General features: G+C 36.7%; 1 protein-coding gene across 1 annotated transcript in view; it reads right to left on the minus strand.

The window, feature by feature from the left end:
* Positions 1-8,407: 8,407 nt before the first annotated feature.
* The window catches only part of LOC113920361 (acyl-CoA-binding protein-like), a 36,892-nt gene continuing 30,478 nt past the window's right edge, over positions 8,408-14,821 (minus strand). The window contains exons 2-3 of the mRNA XM_035726849.1: positions 13,806-13,996; positions 8,408-8,473 (exon numbers count right to left, since the gene is read on the minus strand). Of these exons, the coding sequence (XP_035582742.1) occupies positions 8,408-8,473; positions 13,806-13,996 (257 nt within the window). The remainder of the gene's footprint in view (positions 8,474-13,805; positions 13,997-14,821) is intronic.

Raw genomic sequence — 14,821 nt, forward strand, 5'->3', positions numbered from 1 at the left:
GAAATTAGATAAGTGGAAAAAAATATCAAATTCATGGAAAAGGAGGATAAATAAAGATATCAATTCCGTCCATGTTGACTTACTGATTAAGTATAATGTTTCACTCTATTGACCACAAGTATCTAGGACTGTAAATTTGTAAAACTTGTAAACTTTTCCTTTTTTAATTATAAAAAAGTTTGTTTTTAAAAAGTAGAAAATAAAATAAAAAGGAGAAAGAATTTTAAATGATTGTATTTGCACCTTTAATTATCTTTAAGACTTTTTTCAATATATTATATGTGTTTTGGTATGTGTGTGCATTTTTTCTTTTTGTGAATATGGGCTCTATGATAGCTTAAAATATGTCTACAAATTCTCTCACACTCCTTCCTTCCGGAAGTGGAGCTTCTTTCCCCTTCCCTTGAATGAGGGCTGGACTCAGTGACTTGCTTCTAATAAATGCAATATGTATAACCTCTGATTCTAAGTCATAAAAGTCACTGTGGTTTCTGCCTTGTTCTCTCTCAGATCACTCACTCTGGTAGAAGCCAGTTGCAGTGTCATGAATGCATTCAAGGTCCTCATAGCAAGAAACTTAAGTCTCCTGCCAGTGCCTTGTGAGTGATACATTGAAAGGGAATCCTTTAGCCCCAGGCAAGCCTTCAGATGACTGCAGCCCCAGCCAGCATTCCAACTGCAACCTGAGCCAGGGCGACTCAACCAAGCTGCTCCTTCCTGATCCACAAAAATGTGAGATAATAAATGTTTATTTTTGCTTTAGACCATTAGTTTTGGGACTATTTGTTATACAGTGATAGATAACTAAGAAAGGATTTCTTATATATATATTTTTTTTTTTTTTTTTGCTGTTTAGTCTTTATTTATATTTTAAAAATTGAATGTTTTATTTTTATTTTGAGCTGTTTTAGGTTTACAGCAAAATTGAGTGGAAGGTACAGAGATTTCCCTTATACTCTTTGATCTCACATATGCATAGCCTCTCCCATTACTAACATCCCCCACCAGAGAGGCACATTTTTTAGAATTGATGAACCTACATTGGCACATCATTATCACCTGTACTCCACAGTTTACATTAGGGTTACTGTTGATGTTACACATCCTGTGGATTTGGACAAATATATAACGATGTGTCTATCATTACGGTATCATACAGAGTAGTTTCAACTGCTTTAAAAATTCTCAGTGCTCCGCTGTTTTATCCCTGTCCCCTGCTCCCTAATTCCTGGAACAACTGATATTTTTACTGTCTTTATAGTTTTGTCTTTTCCAGAATATTATATATATGTGCTTTGGTGGTATAGTGGTGACCAGAGTTGCCTTCCAGAATGTCATATAGTTGGAATCCAACAATATGTAGCCTTTTCAGATTGGCTGCTTGCACTTAGTAATATGCATTTAAGTTTCCCCCATGTCTTTTTATGGCTTGATGGCTCATTTCTTTTTAGTGTTAAATAATATTTCGTTGTCTGTATGTACCGCAGTTTATCCATTTGCCTGCTGAAGGACATCTTGGTTGCTTCCAAGTTCTGGAAGTTATGAATAATGCTGCTATAAAAATTTGTGTGTAGACAAAAGTTTTTAGCTCCTTTGGGTAAATACCGAGGAGTGCAATTGCCTGGGTCCTGTGTAAGAGTATATTTATTTTCTTACAAAAGTAAACCATCAAACTTTCTCCCAAAGTGGCTGTACCATTTGCATTGAATGGTAAAATGAATGAATGAGATTTCCTGTTGTTTCACATCCCTTGCCTGAATTTGATGTTGTCAAAGTTCTGTATTTTGTCCATTCTAATAGATGTGTACTGGTATTTCACTGTTTTAATATGCATTTCCCTGATGACATATAATGTGGGGCATCTTTTCATGTACTTATTGGTCACCTGTGTATCTTCTTTGGTGAGGTGTCTGTTAATGTCTTTGGCCACTTTTTAATTGGGTTGATTTTCATGGTTGAGTTTTAAGAGTTTCTGTGCATTTTGGATAACAGTTCTTTATCAGGTATATCTTTTGCAAATATATTCTCCCAGACAGTGGGTTTTCTTTTCATTCTCTTGACAGGTTTTTTTTTTTTTTTCAGAGCAGGTGTTTGTAATTTTAATAAAGTCCCATTTATCAAGTGCTCCTTTATGGATTGTGCCTTTGGTGTTGTATTTAAAAAAAAGTCAGTGCCAAACCCAAGATCATCTAGATTTTGGATGCTATCTTCTAAGATTTTTATGATTTTCCATTTTACATTTAGATCTGTGATCCATTTTAAATTAAGTTTTTAAGGGTGTTAAGTTTTGTGTTTGGTTTCCTTTTTTTTACATGTGCATGTCCAACAGGACATGTTGGACCATGTCTAGCACCATTTGAAAAAACTCCATTGTATTGTCTTTGCTCATTTGTCAAAGATAAGTTGACTATATTATGTAGGTTTATTTCTGGATTCTCTTATCTCTTCCACTGATCTGTTTATCTAGTCTTTCACCATTTTCCCACTGTCTTTATGACTGTAACTTTGTAGTAAATCTTGAAGTCAGGTAGTGTCAGTCTTAAGTATTTATACCTAAGTATTTAATTTCTTGGGTGCTAATGTATTGTGCTTTTGAATTTCAGATTACACTTGTTCTTTGCTCGTTTATAGGAAAGTGACTGGCTTTGCTTACTAACCTTGTAACCTGAAATCTTGCTATAATCATTTACTAATTCCAGGGATTTTTCATTCCCAATTCTTTCCAGTGTTCTGCATAGATGATCATATCGCCTATGAACAAAGACAGTTTTATTTTTTCCTTCCCAATCTGTACACCTTTTATTTCCTTTTCCTGTCTTGCTTGCATTATTTAGGACTTCCAGTATGATGCTAAAAAGCAATGATGAGAGGGGACATCCTTTGCCTTATTACCCAGCTTAGTGGGAAAGCTTTGAGTTTCTTACTATTAAGCATGATGTTCGCTGAAGGTTTATTGTACATATTCTTTATCAAGTTAAGGAAGGTCCCCCTATTCCTGTGTTCTGAGAATTTTTATCATGAATAAGTGTTGGATTTTGTCAACTGTGTTTTCTGCATCTAGTGATAGCATCATGTGATTTTTTTTTTCTTCTTTACCCTGTTGACATGATGGATTACATTAAAGGATTTCTGAATTTTGAACTAGCCTAGCATACCTGGGATAAATTCCACTTGGTTGTGGTATATAATTCTTTTTGTACACTGTTGGATTCAACTTAATTGAATTTGCATAATACTTAATTGAACAATATTGAATTGATTCATTATTTTGTTGAGGATTTTTAAATCTATGTTCCTGAGAGATATTGGTCTATAGTTTTCTTTTCTAGCAATGTCTTTCTCTAGTTTGGTATTAGGTCAATGCTGGCTTCATAGAATGAGTTAGGAAGTAGTTCATCTGATTCTATTTTCTGAAAGTGATTGTAGAGAACAGGTATAATTTCTACCTTAAATCTTTGGTAGAATTCATCAGTGAATCCATCTGGGCCTGGTGTTTTCTGTTTGAGAAGGTTATTAATTATTGATTCAATGTATGTAATAGATATAGGCCTATTCACATTATCTATTTCTTCTGTAAGTTTTGGCAGATTGTATTTTTCAAGGAATTGGTCCATCTCATTTAGATTATTAAACCTATGGGCATTGAGTTTTTCATAATATTCCTTAATTATCCTTTTAATATCCATGGGATTTATCACGATGTCCCCACTTTCATATCTGAAATTACTAATTTGTGCCTTCTCTCTTTTCTTATTTAGCCTACCTATAGGTTTATTGATTTTTTCAGTCTTTTGTATTGTTTAATTTCCAAATATTTGGGATGTTCTAACTATTTTTCTGTCATTGGTTTCTAGTTTAATTTTGTTTTGGTTTGTAAGCAGACCTTGTATGATTTCTATTCTTTTAAAGTTGTTAAGGTGTGTTTTATGGTCCAGAATGTCATCTATCTTGATGAATGTTCCATGCATGCTTGAGAGGAATATGTATTCTGCTCTTGTTGGGTGAAACAGTCTATAGATGTCAACTATATCCAGTAGATTGATTGTATTTTTTATTTTATTTATTTATTTATTTTTTAAAGAGGATTTTATTTTTATTTATTATTTATTTGAGAGAGAGAGAATGAGAGACAGAGAGCACGAGAGGGAAGAGGGTCAGAGGGAGAAACAGACTCCCTGCTGAGCAGGGAGCCCGATGTGGGACTCGATCCCGGGACTCCAGGATCATGACCTGAGCCCAAGGCAGTCGCTTAACCAACTGAGCCACCCAGGCGCCCTGATTGTATTTTTTAATTCAACTATATCCTTACTGGATTTTTGCCTGATGGATATATCCATCTCTGATATAGCTAAAATCTCCAACTATAATAGTATATCTATCTGTTTTATTCTTGTAGTTCTATCTATTTTTGTCTCATATGTTTTAATGTTCCATTATTAGGCACATACATGTTAAGGATTGTTATGACTTCTTGTAGAAGAAACCCCTTTATCATTATGCAATACTCTTCTATCCCTGATGACTTTCCTTGTTCTGAAGTCTGCTCTGTCTGAAATTAATATAGCTACTCCTGCTTTCTTTTGATTAATGTTAGCATGGCATATTTCCATTCATTTACTTTTGATCTATACATGTACTCATATTTAAAATGGGTTTCCTGTATACAAAATATAATTGAGTCTTGTTTTTTGATCCACTCTGGTAATCTCTGTCTTTTCACTGACTTTCAAAGTGATTAGCGATATAGCTGGATTAATATCTATCACATTTCTTTACTGTTTTCTGTTTGTTGTCCTTGTTCTATGTTCCTCCCACACTTTTTCTGTGTTTTATGGTTTTATTTGAACATTTTGCATGATTCCATTTTCTCTCTTTTCTTAGCCTATCAGTTGTACTTATTTTTTTACTTTTTTAAGTGGTTGCCATAGAGTTTACAAAGTACATTTATACCTAATCCAAGTCCACTTTCAAAAACACTATACTGCTTTACAAGTAGTAAAATTTTACTTTACAAATACCTTATAATAATTTAAAAATCCTAATTCCTCTCTCCCATCTCTTGTATCATCTCTGTCACTCATTTACTTACATATAAGCATACATATGTATAGTACACATAGAAGCATATTTGCTCGAATACATTGTTGCTCTTATTTGAACAAACTGTTATCTGTTAGATCAATTAAGAATAAGAAAAATAAGTTTTTATTTTACCTTCACTTACTTCTTCTCCAATGTTCTTCTCTTGTAGAAGCATTCTATAATTCTATGAGTAAGTCTCCGTCTTTTAGTGAGTGTATACCTCTGGATTGTGACCTCCACATGTGCTTCTCAGTCCTCCCTTCCCCTGTAGGTGGGGTAGGAGGGTTAGCGGAGGCTGGAGTTACTTGTTTTCTTTCCCCCAGGTCAGTTAGGCTCAGATAAAACCACAGCAGGCTAGGCTGTGGTTAAATAGCTTTTCCTGAGGGTGGACTTTGTTAAGAAGAACAAAATGCTCTGGAGTATTTAAAGATTATTCCTTTCCCCTCCTCTTACAGTAAACAAGAGGAGACTTTTCTCTAGTATTTATTGTGAAAACCTGGTTGAGCTTCTGGAGGCAAAATTCACAAAAGCGTAGGGACCCCTGATGACTGGGTCCCCCTGGACTTAACTCTCAGGCATGTAATGCTAAGCCTCCAAGAATTCATCCATTACAGTTCAAGTTTCCTTCCCTTGGCACTGGTTCCCATGGGGGTTAGTGATTATCTGTATTTGTCTGTTGGTCTGTCTAATTCTGGGGGCAGTGGTTTGCCCTGTGACCTCATTTCTCTTAAGAATCTAAGAAGAGTTGTAGATTTTTCAGTCTTTTGCTTATTTTTTAGGATGGAGTGCCATATTCCAGCTTTTTATATGCTGGACCAGAAACTGGAAGTTCTTTATGCATATTTTATGATCTTTATTAAAGACCTTTTTTTCTAATTTCAAAAGTATTATTTTTTTAAATATAATTTCAAAGGTGCTATATTCTCAGTGAGAAAACATGAAGAAAGTAGAATACAGAATTACTGGAAATCTTCCCATGTAAAGGTAAACACAGTTAATGTTTTTAGAAACCTACAGTTTACTCAGATTATACAATGTTTGATGTGTGCATATTTACATGCACACAAACAGTTTTACTGAGTCCATCTTAGCTTCAGATAAAGGCCATGGGAGCCAGACTTTCAGGAATGTAGAGCCTTTATTTGAGCTTTTTATCAGATTGTATAATTATGTAATAGTATACTATGCTCATGTAGGATTATTACTTTATTATTCGGTTATAGTCCAGACTAGGTGACCTCCAAGAGCACCTAGCTCTCCTAGAAATAATCGGAGAAGGCTCTATCTTGGCAGAAGCCTAAATTTATAGAGTTCATTCTTATGGCTAACCTGACTCTTTTCTCTCATTGTTAAGGCTCAAGTTTGGATAAGACTAGAAAAAACAATTTTCAATCCACATCTGTGGGAAAGTTCCTTTCTTCTTAACCTTGGAAAGGAGTCTGGAAGAGGGGCAATTTTGTTTTTTTGTAAAAATGTATGCTTGATAGTCTCCACAATATTAGATTATTGGCTTAGTTACTATAACAATTAGAGCCTTAATATGCAGAGTCTCAAACAAGAGAGACCTTTCTTTCTCTCTTATCTTTCCAGGGATAGAGGTGTTCAGTCTTTAGAAGTCTGGAAGGACAGCTCAGATACTTTTGGCTAAATAATCAAGATGTATTCTTTCTTTTTATGGATTAATCATTTTATGAAATCATTCTTATAACTGTCTTTTATGATCTGTATATTGCTCATCATCAAGAAATATTTTCATGGTGCCATGTTATTATTATTGCTTTCTAACTGTAATTATTAGAATTAGGTAAAGTCACTATATTGTTATTTCTGGTTGGGAGTCAGGGGTGGGGCACTGAGGAATGAGTTAAAAATAGTGTGAGATGAGCCCTGGTTTCCCCCAAGACAGTGGTGGTTTAGGCTTCTTTTTCCAGGGTAATTATGAATAGCATCCTTTTCATTCTCATTAGTGTCTCAGTTTGGAAAAGAGGTTCTGACATCATGCTAAAATGTACCTGGGGAATAATAAAACCACCTAATATCTGCATAGCACTTCACAGTTTTCTCTAGTGATGTCCTAGCTAACATGGGATGGAAGATCCCAAACCACAATTTTTTGTTTGTTCTTTGGTTAGTATAGCAGATGAGGAGTTCAGGCTCTGGAATCAGAAGAACCTAAGTTTGAACCAAAGCTCAAGGGATCTTGGCAAGTTGCTTAACTTTTTGAGCCTTAATTTCTTTATTTACACAAAGGGAAGAAGAAAAACAGTATCTCTTTCATAGCAGTAGTTGTGGGGATTAAGTGAGATAACCTATTTGTATTGGTTTCCTACGGCTGCTGTAACAAAGTACCGTAAACTGGGTGACTTAAAACAACATACATTTATTCTTGCAGTTCTGTAAGCTCGCAGTCTGAAATCAAGGTATCAACAGGGCCATGATCCCTCTGAAAACTATGGGGAAGAATCCTTTCTTGCCTCTTCCTAATTCCAGGTAGTTTGCCAACAATCTTTAGTATTCCCCGGCTTGTAAATGCATCACTCCAATATTTCATCTTCACATGGCATTCTCTCTGTGTCCCTTCACATACTCTTCCCTCTGTGCATGTCTGTGTCTTTGTTCAGGTCCCCCCCTCCTTTTTTATGATTGTCTTTATTTGTCAGAGAGAGAGAGGGGGAGGGAGAGAGCAAGCACACAAGCAGGGAGAGCGGCAGGCAGAGGGAGAAGAAGACTCCTTGCTGAGCAAGGAACCCGATGCGAGATTCGATCCCAGGACCCTGGGATCATGACCTGAGCTGAAGGCAGATGCTTAACTGACTGAGCCACCCAGGTGCCCCAAGTTCCCCTTTTGGTAAGGACATCAGTTATATGGGATTAGGGCCACGCTAATGCCCTCATCTAACTACACCTGCAGAGACCCTATTTTCAAATGAAGTCATATTTTGAGGTACTGAGTCCAGTCACATTTTGAGTCCATAGTGAAATTAAGACTCAACATATCTTATTATGGGGTCACCATTCAATTCATAATGATATTTTAAAATGCTTTGTTAGCGGGTAGCTGAGTGGCGCAATCAGCTAAACATTCCACTCTTGGTTTCAGCTCAGGTTGTGATCCCAGGGTCTTGAGATTAAGCCCCACCTGAGGCTCCATGCTGAGTGCACAGTCTGCTTGAGATTCTCTCTCCTCTTTCCTCTGCCCCTCCCACTTGTGTTCTCTCTCTAAAAATAAATAAATAAATATTTTTAAAAACTAAAAAACTTTGTTAGGGCAAATTGTATAATATGGAGGGAGTTTGGTTACTATAGAAGCAACTGCTATTTGGCGCTAAATAGCTGTTTTCCCTTCTTCTACCGTGATAGAGCCTCTGATTTTTGTCTGGATCATGGCCACCTAGAAAAAGGAATAAAATTCACATCTTCATTTGCAGCTGGTTGTGGCTAAGTTCTTACCAGGAGGATATAGGTAGAATGCATGTCCTTAAAGAGAAGGGTACTACTTTTACCTCTCTTTTGCACCTTCTTCTTAGATGGAGTACAGAGACATGACGGTGGAAGCTGGAACTTTATTCTAGAACAATCAACTGTAGTTGTAGTGCAGATGGCTGAGTAACAAGACAAAGGGGTCTGGGTCCCTGGTGGGTATGTCAGATCTGGATTGTCCAGGTAGTATCAGTAGAAAATAAACTGTAGTCCTCTTTAAGCTTCTGTTATTTGGGGGTTTTCTGTCATTTATGGACAAATTTAATCCTTATTAATTAACAAACGTCCTATGGGTACCAAAACTGTGACTCTAATGGTCAAATAGGATTCATCCAATTCAGATGTTTATATACATCAGCATCGAAGGGGTTCTTCAATGGAGGCCCTTGTGGAAGTCAGAAGAGAGTTCATTGTGCTTGAACTCTGTATTTATAAATGTATACAGTTTCTTATTATATTCGTAAATAAAAAACTAAAAGTCATTAGATTCTGCTATTTTTAGTTATGCCTCACTCTGAACTGGTGAGAACCTTGACTGATACGATTAGGAGAATACTCTCTCTGTCAATAGGATGTGGGCTCCCTCTGTGTGTCCCATGTTGGTCTTATTTTTAGATACTTAGGTGTCTGGTCAGCACTGGCTGCCCATGTCTTGCTTTGGGGTCTACATCACTTATCACAGAGAGTTAGTCTTTGATTATTAACCTGAGGGCTGACCCAGAAAAACTGCAGCTCTGACTCTGACTTGAGGTGACTTTCAATATCTTCTGTCCTACCGCCTGTGTTCTCTGCGTATGTGAGACAGAATGCACTTTTATGTCTCTATGGAAAACACATTTCTACGGGGCATATAAATTCAAATTTGGTCCTTCATGTTTGCAGCTTATAATATTTACTTTGTAAGATCAGAACCACTTCCCAAGCTCCAGAAGCTGGAGGTTAGTGGCTACTACAACTTAAGTCACTTCATGCCCACGATCATGTGAACATGATGCAAAACATTAGGTGAGCGAGCTATGATTTATTCTCAGATAGCACTGGTTTCATAAATGGTCCCAAGCACGCCTAAGGTGACAGGGTTGAAGAAATGAGATTGAGTGGTGTGTACTCTTTAGTGCTTTTAGTCAAGGTAATTGATGGTGGTTACCCTAGAATAAGTAAGAGCTCATTTACCTATTTTGACCTTTCTTTTTGTTTTGTTTTGTTTTGTTTTGTTTTGTTTTAATGAAGTTCCATTTGCCATGTTGAAGCCCTGGATCAGTTGAAATAAACTGGGAGAAATGATATTGTGTACCCCTCGGGTAGGCTGGCCAGGAAGAGCGGAGCCTCGGCAAGATAGTGCTCTTAACTATATCAGCTCAAGAACTTGCAAAACTGGAGCAGAGTGGGGTGGAACCTTGGCAGGGGAAGCGTTAGGGACAACTGTGACTGTGTATCCTCTCCTAGCTGGAACATTGCCTTCTCATGTGTGATGTGTGCCAGAAATACTCTTTGTCACAAAGAATGGCAAGTGGGGCTGAAATCCGGAAACGGGAGTACAGGGACCAAAAAGAACTTTGTGACTAGAGTCAGGATTGCCCACGGTGTAGAAATGAAGGGCTGGCAAACTTTTTCCACATCTCTTAACCCGACTATATCCTTTTACTTTCTCGTCTTCGATAATTTTGTTTATTCTTAAAATGTGATTCCTATTCCTTTACTTTGCGCTATATGTAACTGTGGACTGTCTGTAGGAACGGGAAGCTACTTGAGGGGAAGGATCACATTTATAGTCTTCTATTGATGATGTTATTTTTTCTTCACTGAACTTAGCACAGTGATTCATACAATTACTGCTGCTCATTAAACATGTCCCAAATAAAAGAAACAACCTCAAGAGGAATCAGCTAGTAAAAATCCTGGTTAAGTGAGAATAAGTTTAATGTGGCCAGAAATAAGGGCCATCAGGGAACATTTCAGTAATGAGATTATGAAGCTCATTTGCTGGTAGGGCTTCTGAGAAACTGAGAAAGGCCTGGCTCATCTCCATTTATTATAGCAATCAGGATATTTAAAAATAATATTGATTTGATATTCAATGTGAATAACAAATCAATATTGAAATTATAGAAAATAGTGACACACAGTTGTCACACAGTTTTAAATGTTTTCATTTAACAAATTAATGCTTTGATTTTAATCCCCCATTACAGTATAATACCATTCTGCTGTTCATATGGTAATTATAGGATATATTAAAATATATTTATCCGTAACATGTAACAATGGAGTGGTGTTTTAATGGGACATGAGTTTAAAATTGTTTTAGTGACATGATTTAATCTCTTTAGTGTATGTCTGTAACTGTGTGCATAACTTCATTTAGGGTCTAAATCTGAGACTCTTCAAGCATTTGAAGACTCAAGCCAATGACCCTGTCAACTTGTGACAGGCACTGTCTGTCTTACAAATGTTTATTAGAGGGGCACCTGGGTGGCTCAGCCAGTTGAGCATCTGACTCTTGATTTCTGCTCAGGTCATGATCTCAGGGTCATGGGATCGAGCCCGGTATTGGGCTCATGCTCAGTGTGGAGTCTTATTGTCCCTCTCCCTATGCCCCTCCCCCTGCTTGTGCTCTCTCTCTCTCTCTCTCAGATAAATACAGTCTTTAAAAAAACCACAAATGTTTATTAGAAATATTTTTTAAAGATTCCAAGAATATCCCAAATACTAAAAGTTGAAGGTACATATTATCCACTCATGTTTCAAGAGGCTTGTCCACTCATCCTATATAAGGACAGGAAAGAATGTACCAGGCTGCACTGCACAGCCCTACTTTGGTCACATATCAGGAGCTCACAAGTACTGACTAGAAAAAGAGTGTATGATCCACTGGATATACTCTTTTTTTCTCATTGCTTGATTATTGATTATTATTACTTACAAGTAAATTTTTTGTGTATTGCACACTATAGATTGTGAGAACAAGCTATATCAACTCTGTACTTTGGAACCAACCTTCATTAAAAGATGAATAACTTGATTAGGTAGTATAAGTAATATAACAAATGAGTGAAACAGATACATTTGCTAAAGAAATTCAGAAGACTGAGTGATCACAAAGGGGTTGGTGGTGAGGGACATTTGATGGAAGACCAGAAACTGAAAAAGTTTTAGCCTAGCAAAGATTTAAATTTAAAATGTCAACCTAAATCCTAACCTTAGATCTAAAAAATGAACTACATATGTATAAGGTGGGAACATGTGGGTTGTCCGAAACTCATTTCAAAACAAGTTAGCTTGTAATTAACAATAAGTTGAAAATGATTCAACAGTGTAATTGAAAAAAGTCTACTGCAGTCCTGGGTAACAGTACTTGAAATATTTACACAGAACAAGAAAAGTAGTAGTTCAGACCATTTATGTTGGTTACATCACCATGGACTATTATTTTCAGCTACAGAAGCCACAATTTGGAAAATTTACAGATAAACTATAACATTTTCAGAAGGGAGGAATCAGAATGTTGAAAGGTTTCATGAAGCTTAAATAGTTGGAGAATCTAAGATTCAAGGGATTAAGGGTTTACTCAATATAAGAAATAGCTTTAGAATCTCATTACCTAGAAATATATTGAGATAACTTGTGTGGTAATTTAAATTTAGGCATGACCAAAGAGCAGGAATGTACTATGAGTTTTGTAGGGGATGATGAGGGATAGGAAAGGTACTGGGTGTGTGATTTGCTTATAAGTAACAGAAACTTAACTTGTGCTTCCTTAGGAATGGGGAGGGGTAGTTGTTAGAAAAATTTATATACTGGATCCAGGACCAGAAAACTTGGCAAGGTTCCAGATAACCTTGGACATTTGCTTTCTCTATCATGGCCGGCTTAATCTTTATCTCACAGAATTTTGGCTTCTCTCTGTGGATTTATCCGTTCTTCTCTGGCAACTGACCAGCAAGGCACTCAATTCTCCAAGGCAAATTCTAGAGGAAGTGAATTTGACATGCTCAGCTAAATTCTTTCAGCTCTTGAGCACAGCTCTTTGATCCATACCTCTTCCTGGGTTGCTGCCAGCAGAGGGATGCAATCTCCTTGGGTTAGGTTCCAATCTCTCATCCAGTCAATAGCCTGACCAGTGGACCAGCTACTATGGCTTTCCTCTCAAGCTTTGGGGAATAAGGTCGAGGAAAGCAGTTTGATCTAAAGTGGGCCTGGGGCAGTGGCCTGAACCATGACTAGCATATATAGAAACACTAAGTGATTTTAAGTTTCTTTTGGAATTTGTAACTCCCTTAATTCCATCACCCTATGTAGGACTTGAGTTGGACCTCGATCATTGAAAGTACGATGAGGGGAGGTTATGGCAATTTTTAATATGGGCAATAAGGCAGAAACATGTGTTTTTTCCCTTTTTTAAAATTTGGTTATGTTGTTAGTCACCATACAGTACATCATTAGTTTTCGATGTGGTGATCCACGATTCATTGTTTGCGTATAACACCCAGTGCTCCATGCAGAACGTGCCCTCCTTAATACTGAGGGTTTTAGAAGGGAGGGGATAGGGGGAGAGATTAGCCCGGTGATGGGTATTAAGAAACATGTATTTCTGAGCTAAATAAAATAAGAAAGAGAAAAGGTTGTTTAGAAATAGTAAGGTAGCTTCCAGTTAGTTTTATTATTATTTCTCATTACTTTTTGTTTGTAATATTGCCTTTTACTACATACTTTCCTCCTGTTAACTGTGCAGGTACCATGAGGTAGTACTAGACAGAAAGTAGAAGAGGTGCTCAATTTACAAAGATGTAAAATACTTTTTTTAAATATTATAAATATATGAGTATTTCATGAAATTAAAATAATATGTTGTAATAAGCGGTTTCATTCTCGTTGGTGGCTGATTTCTCTATATAGAAAGCCATGTGGGAAAATGAAGTGAAAGCAAGAATGAAGCAAACATTGTTTTTTACTTGATTCTTTTTCCCCCCTTTTTAAAAAAGAAATTTGTTTTTAATTTCAGTTCATTTCACTTTCATTTTCCCTTCCCCAGCTGTGTTCGCTTCTCACAGCTTTTTGAACCTATCTTGTTCTCACCACAACACTCTGTATGTAAGATGTTTTCTAGAAAAATGTCAGTGTGAACAAAGTGGCCTCTTGCCACACAGCCAGTGAGGAACTCAGCCTTATTATAAAAAGTAGTTTTAAAATAGTATGGACAAGAATGATAAGAATCTATGTGTATTTGTTCTGAATACTACTACCTTCTTCAACCTCATGTCCAAAATGACCTGCATTTCCCTGAGGACTAGGGAAGGAGCAAAGCAGACAGCAGCCACATTCTCACGCCCTCGCTTTGCTGGGACCTGACCCAGATGTGGTGGGAAATACAGGGCAGTGAAGCCCTTATTGAGTTTTTGCCTGCATGATGTTGGCCTGACCTTAAATGTCCTCGCTACAAAAGGCAGAAAAAATGTCAATAAATAATATAAAACATACTGCATTTAAAAATGTAAATTATCTAAAAGGTGGAAACCATGGACTTAAAGAATAGTAGCAACAACTAGAGTAAATAAGGCATAAGAAGACATACTGTGTGTGTTTGTATGTGTGTGTGCATGGGTTTTGAAATGTAATCATAAAAATCTGAGAACTTTCTGGTGTCAAGTATATCCTACGTAAAAGCCTGTAGGAATGTCCCCTCAGGTCACTTTGGGAAAAAAATAAGAGCAATCTAATAAGCTTAATACATACCTCCCAACCTCCCCCACCCCCGCCCACACACACGCCAAACTCCATGTTGCATGTTGGAGGAAGTGAAACTAGCTCATGTACACTTTTCTCTTTTAACTTAAATAGCCAGATAGCAGGGCACCATAACCACTGATTCAGCTAAAGGGGAAAAAACAACAACAACAAAACTGTATTTTTAAAATTTGTACGTTTTTGGAAAAATTTTCTGTTTTAAGTATCATGTTGACTATACATACTTGTTTTTATATGTCTCTTTTGTTATTTACTCCCCAAATACTAATGGGGAAAGGTAAATTATAAAATAGTGTAAAAAAATGAAATGGAAAACCTAACGGACTCTGAAATCATTATTATTCCACAATCCTGATAGATTCTGTGTGGTTCAGGTTATCTTTGGTCACTTTTCTGGTATGCTACTGAAATCCTTTTGTGTGTGATGTATCAGCTGATAAAGATTCGAAGGCTGCAACTTAACTCCTTCAGTAGTTTCAGTGATTATAAAAATATTCACGGACAGAGAAACATA

The sequence above is a fragment of the Zalophus californianus genome, chromosome 3, assembly GCF_009762305.2.
Source record: "Zalophus californianus isolate mZalCal1 chromosome 3, mZalCal1.pri.v2, whole genome shotgun sequence".
Classification (NCBI taxonomy): domain Eukaryota; kingdom Metazoa; phylum Chordata; class Mammalia; order Carnivora; family Otariidae; genus Zalophus; species Zalophus californianus.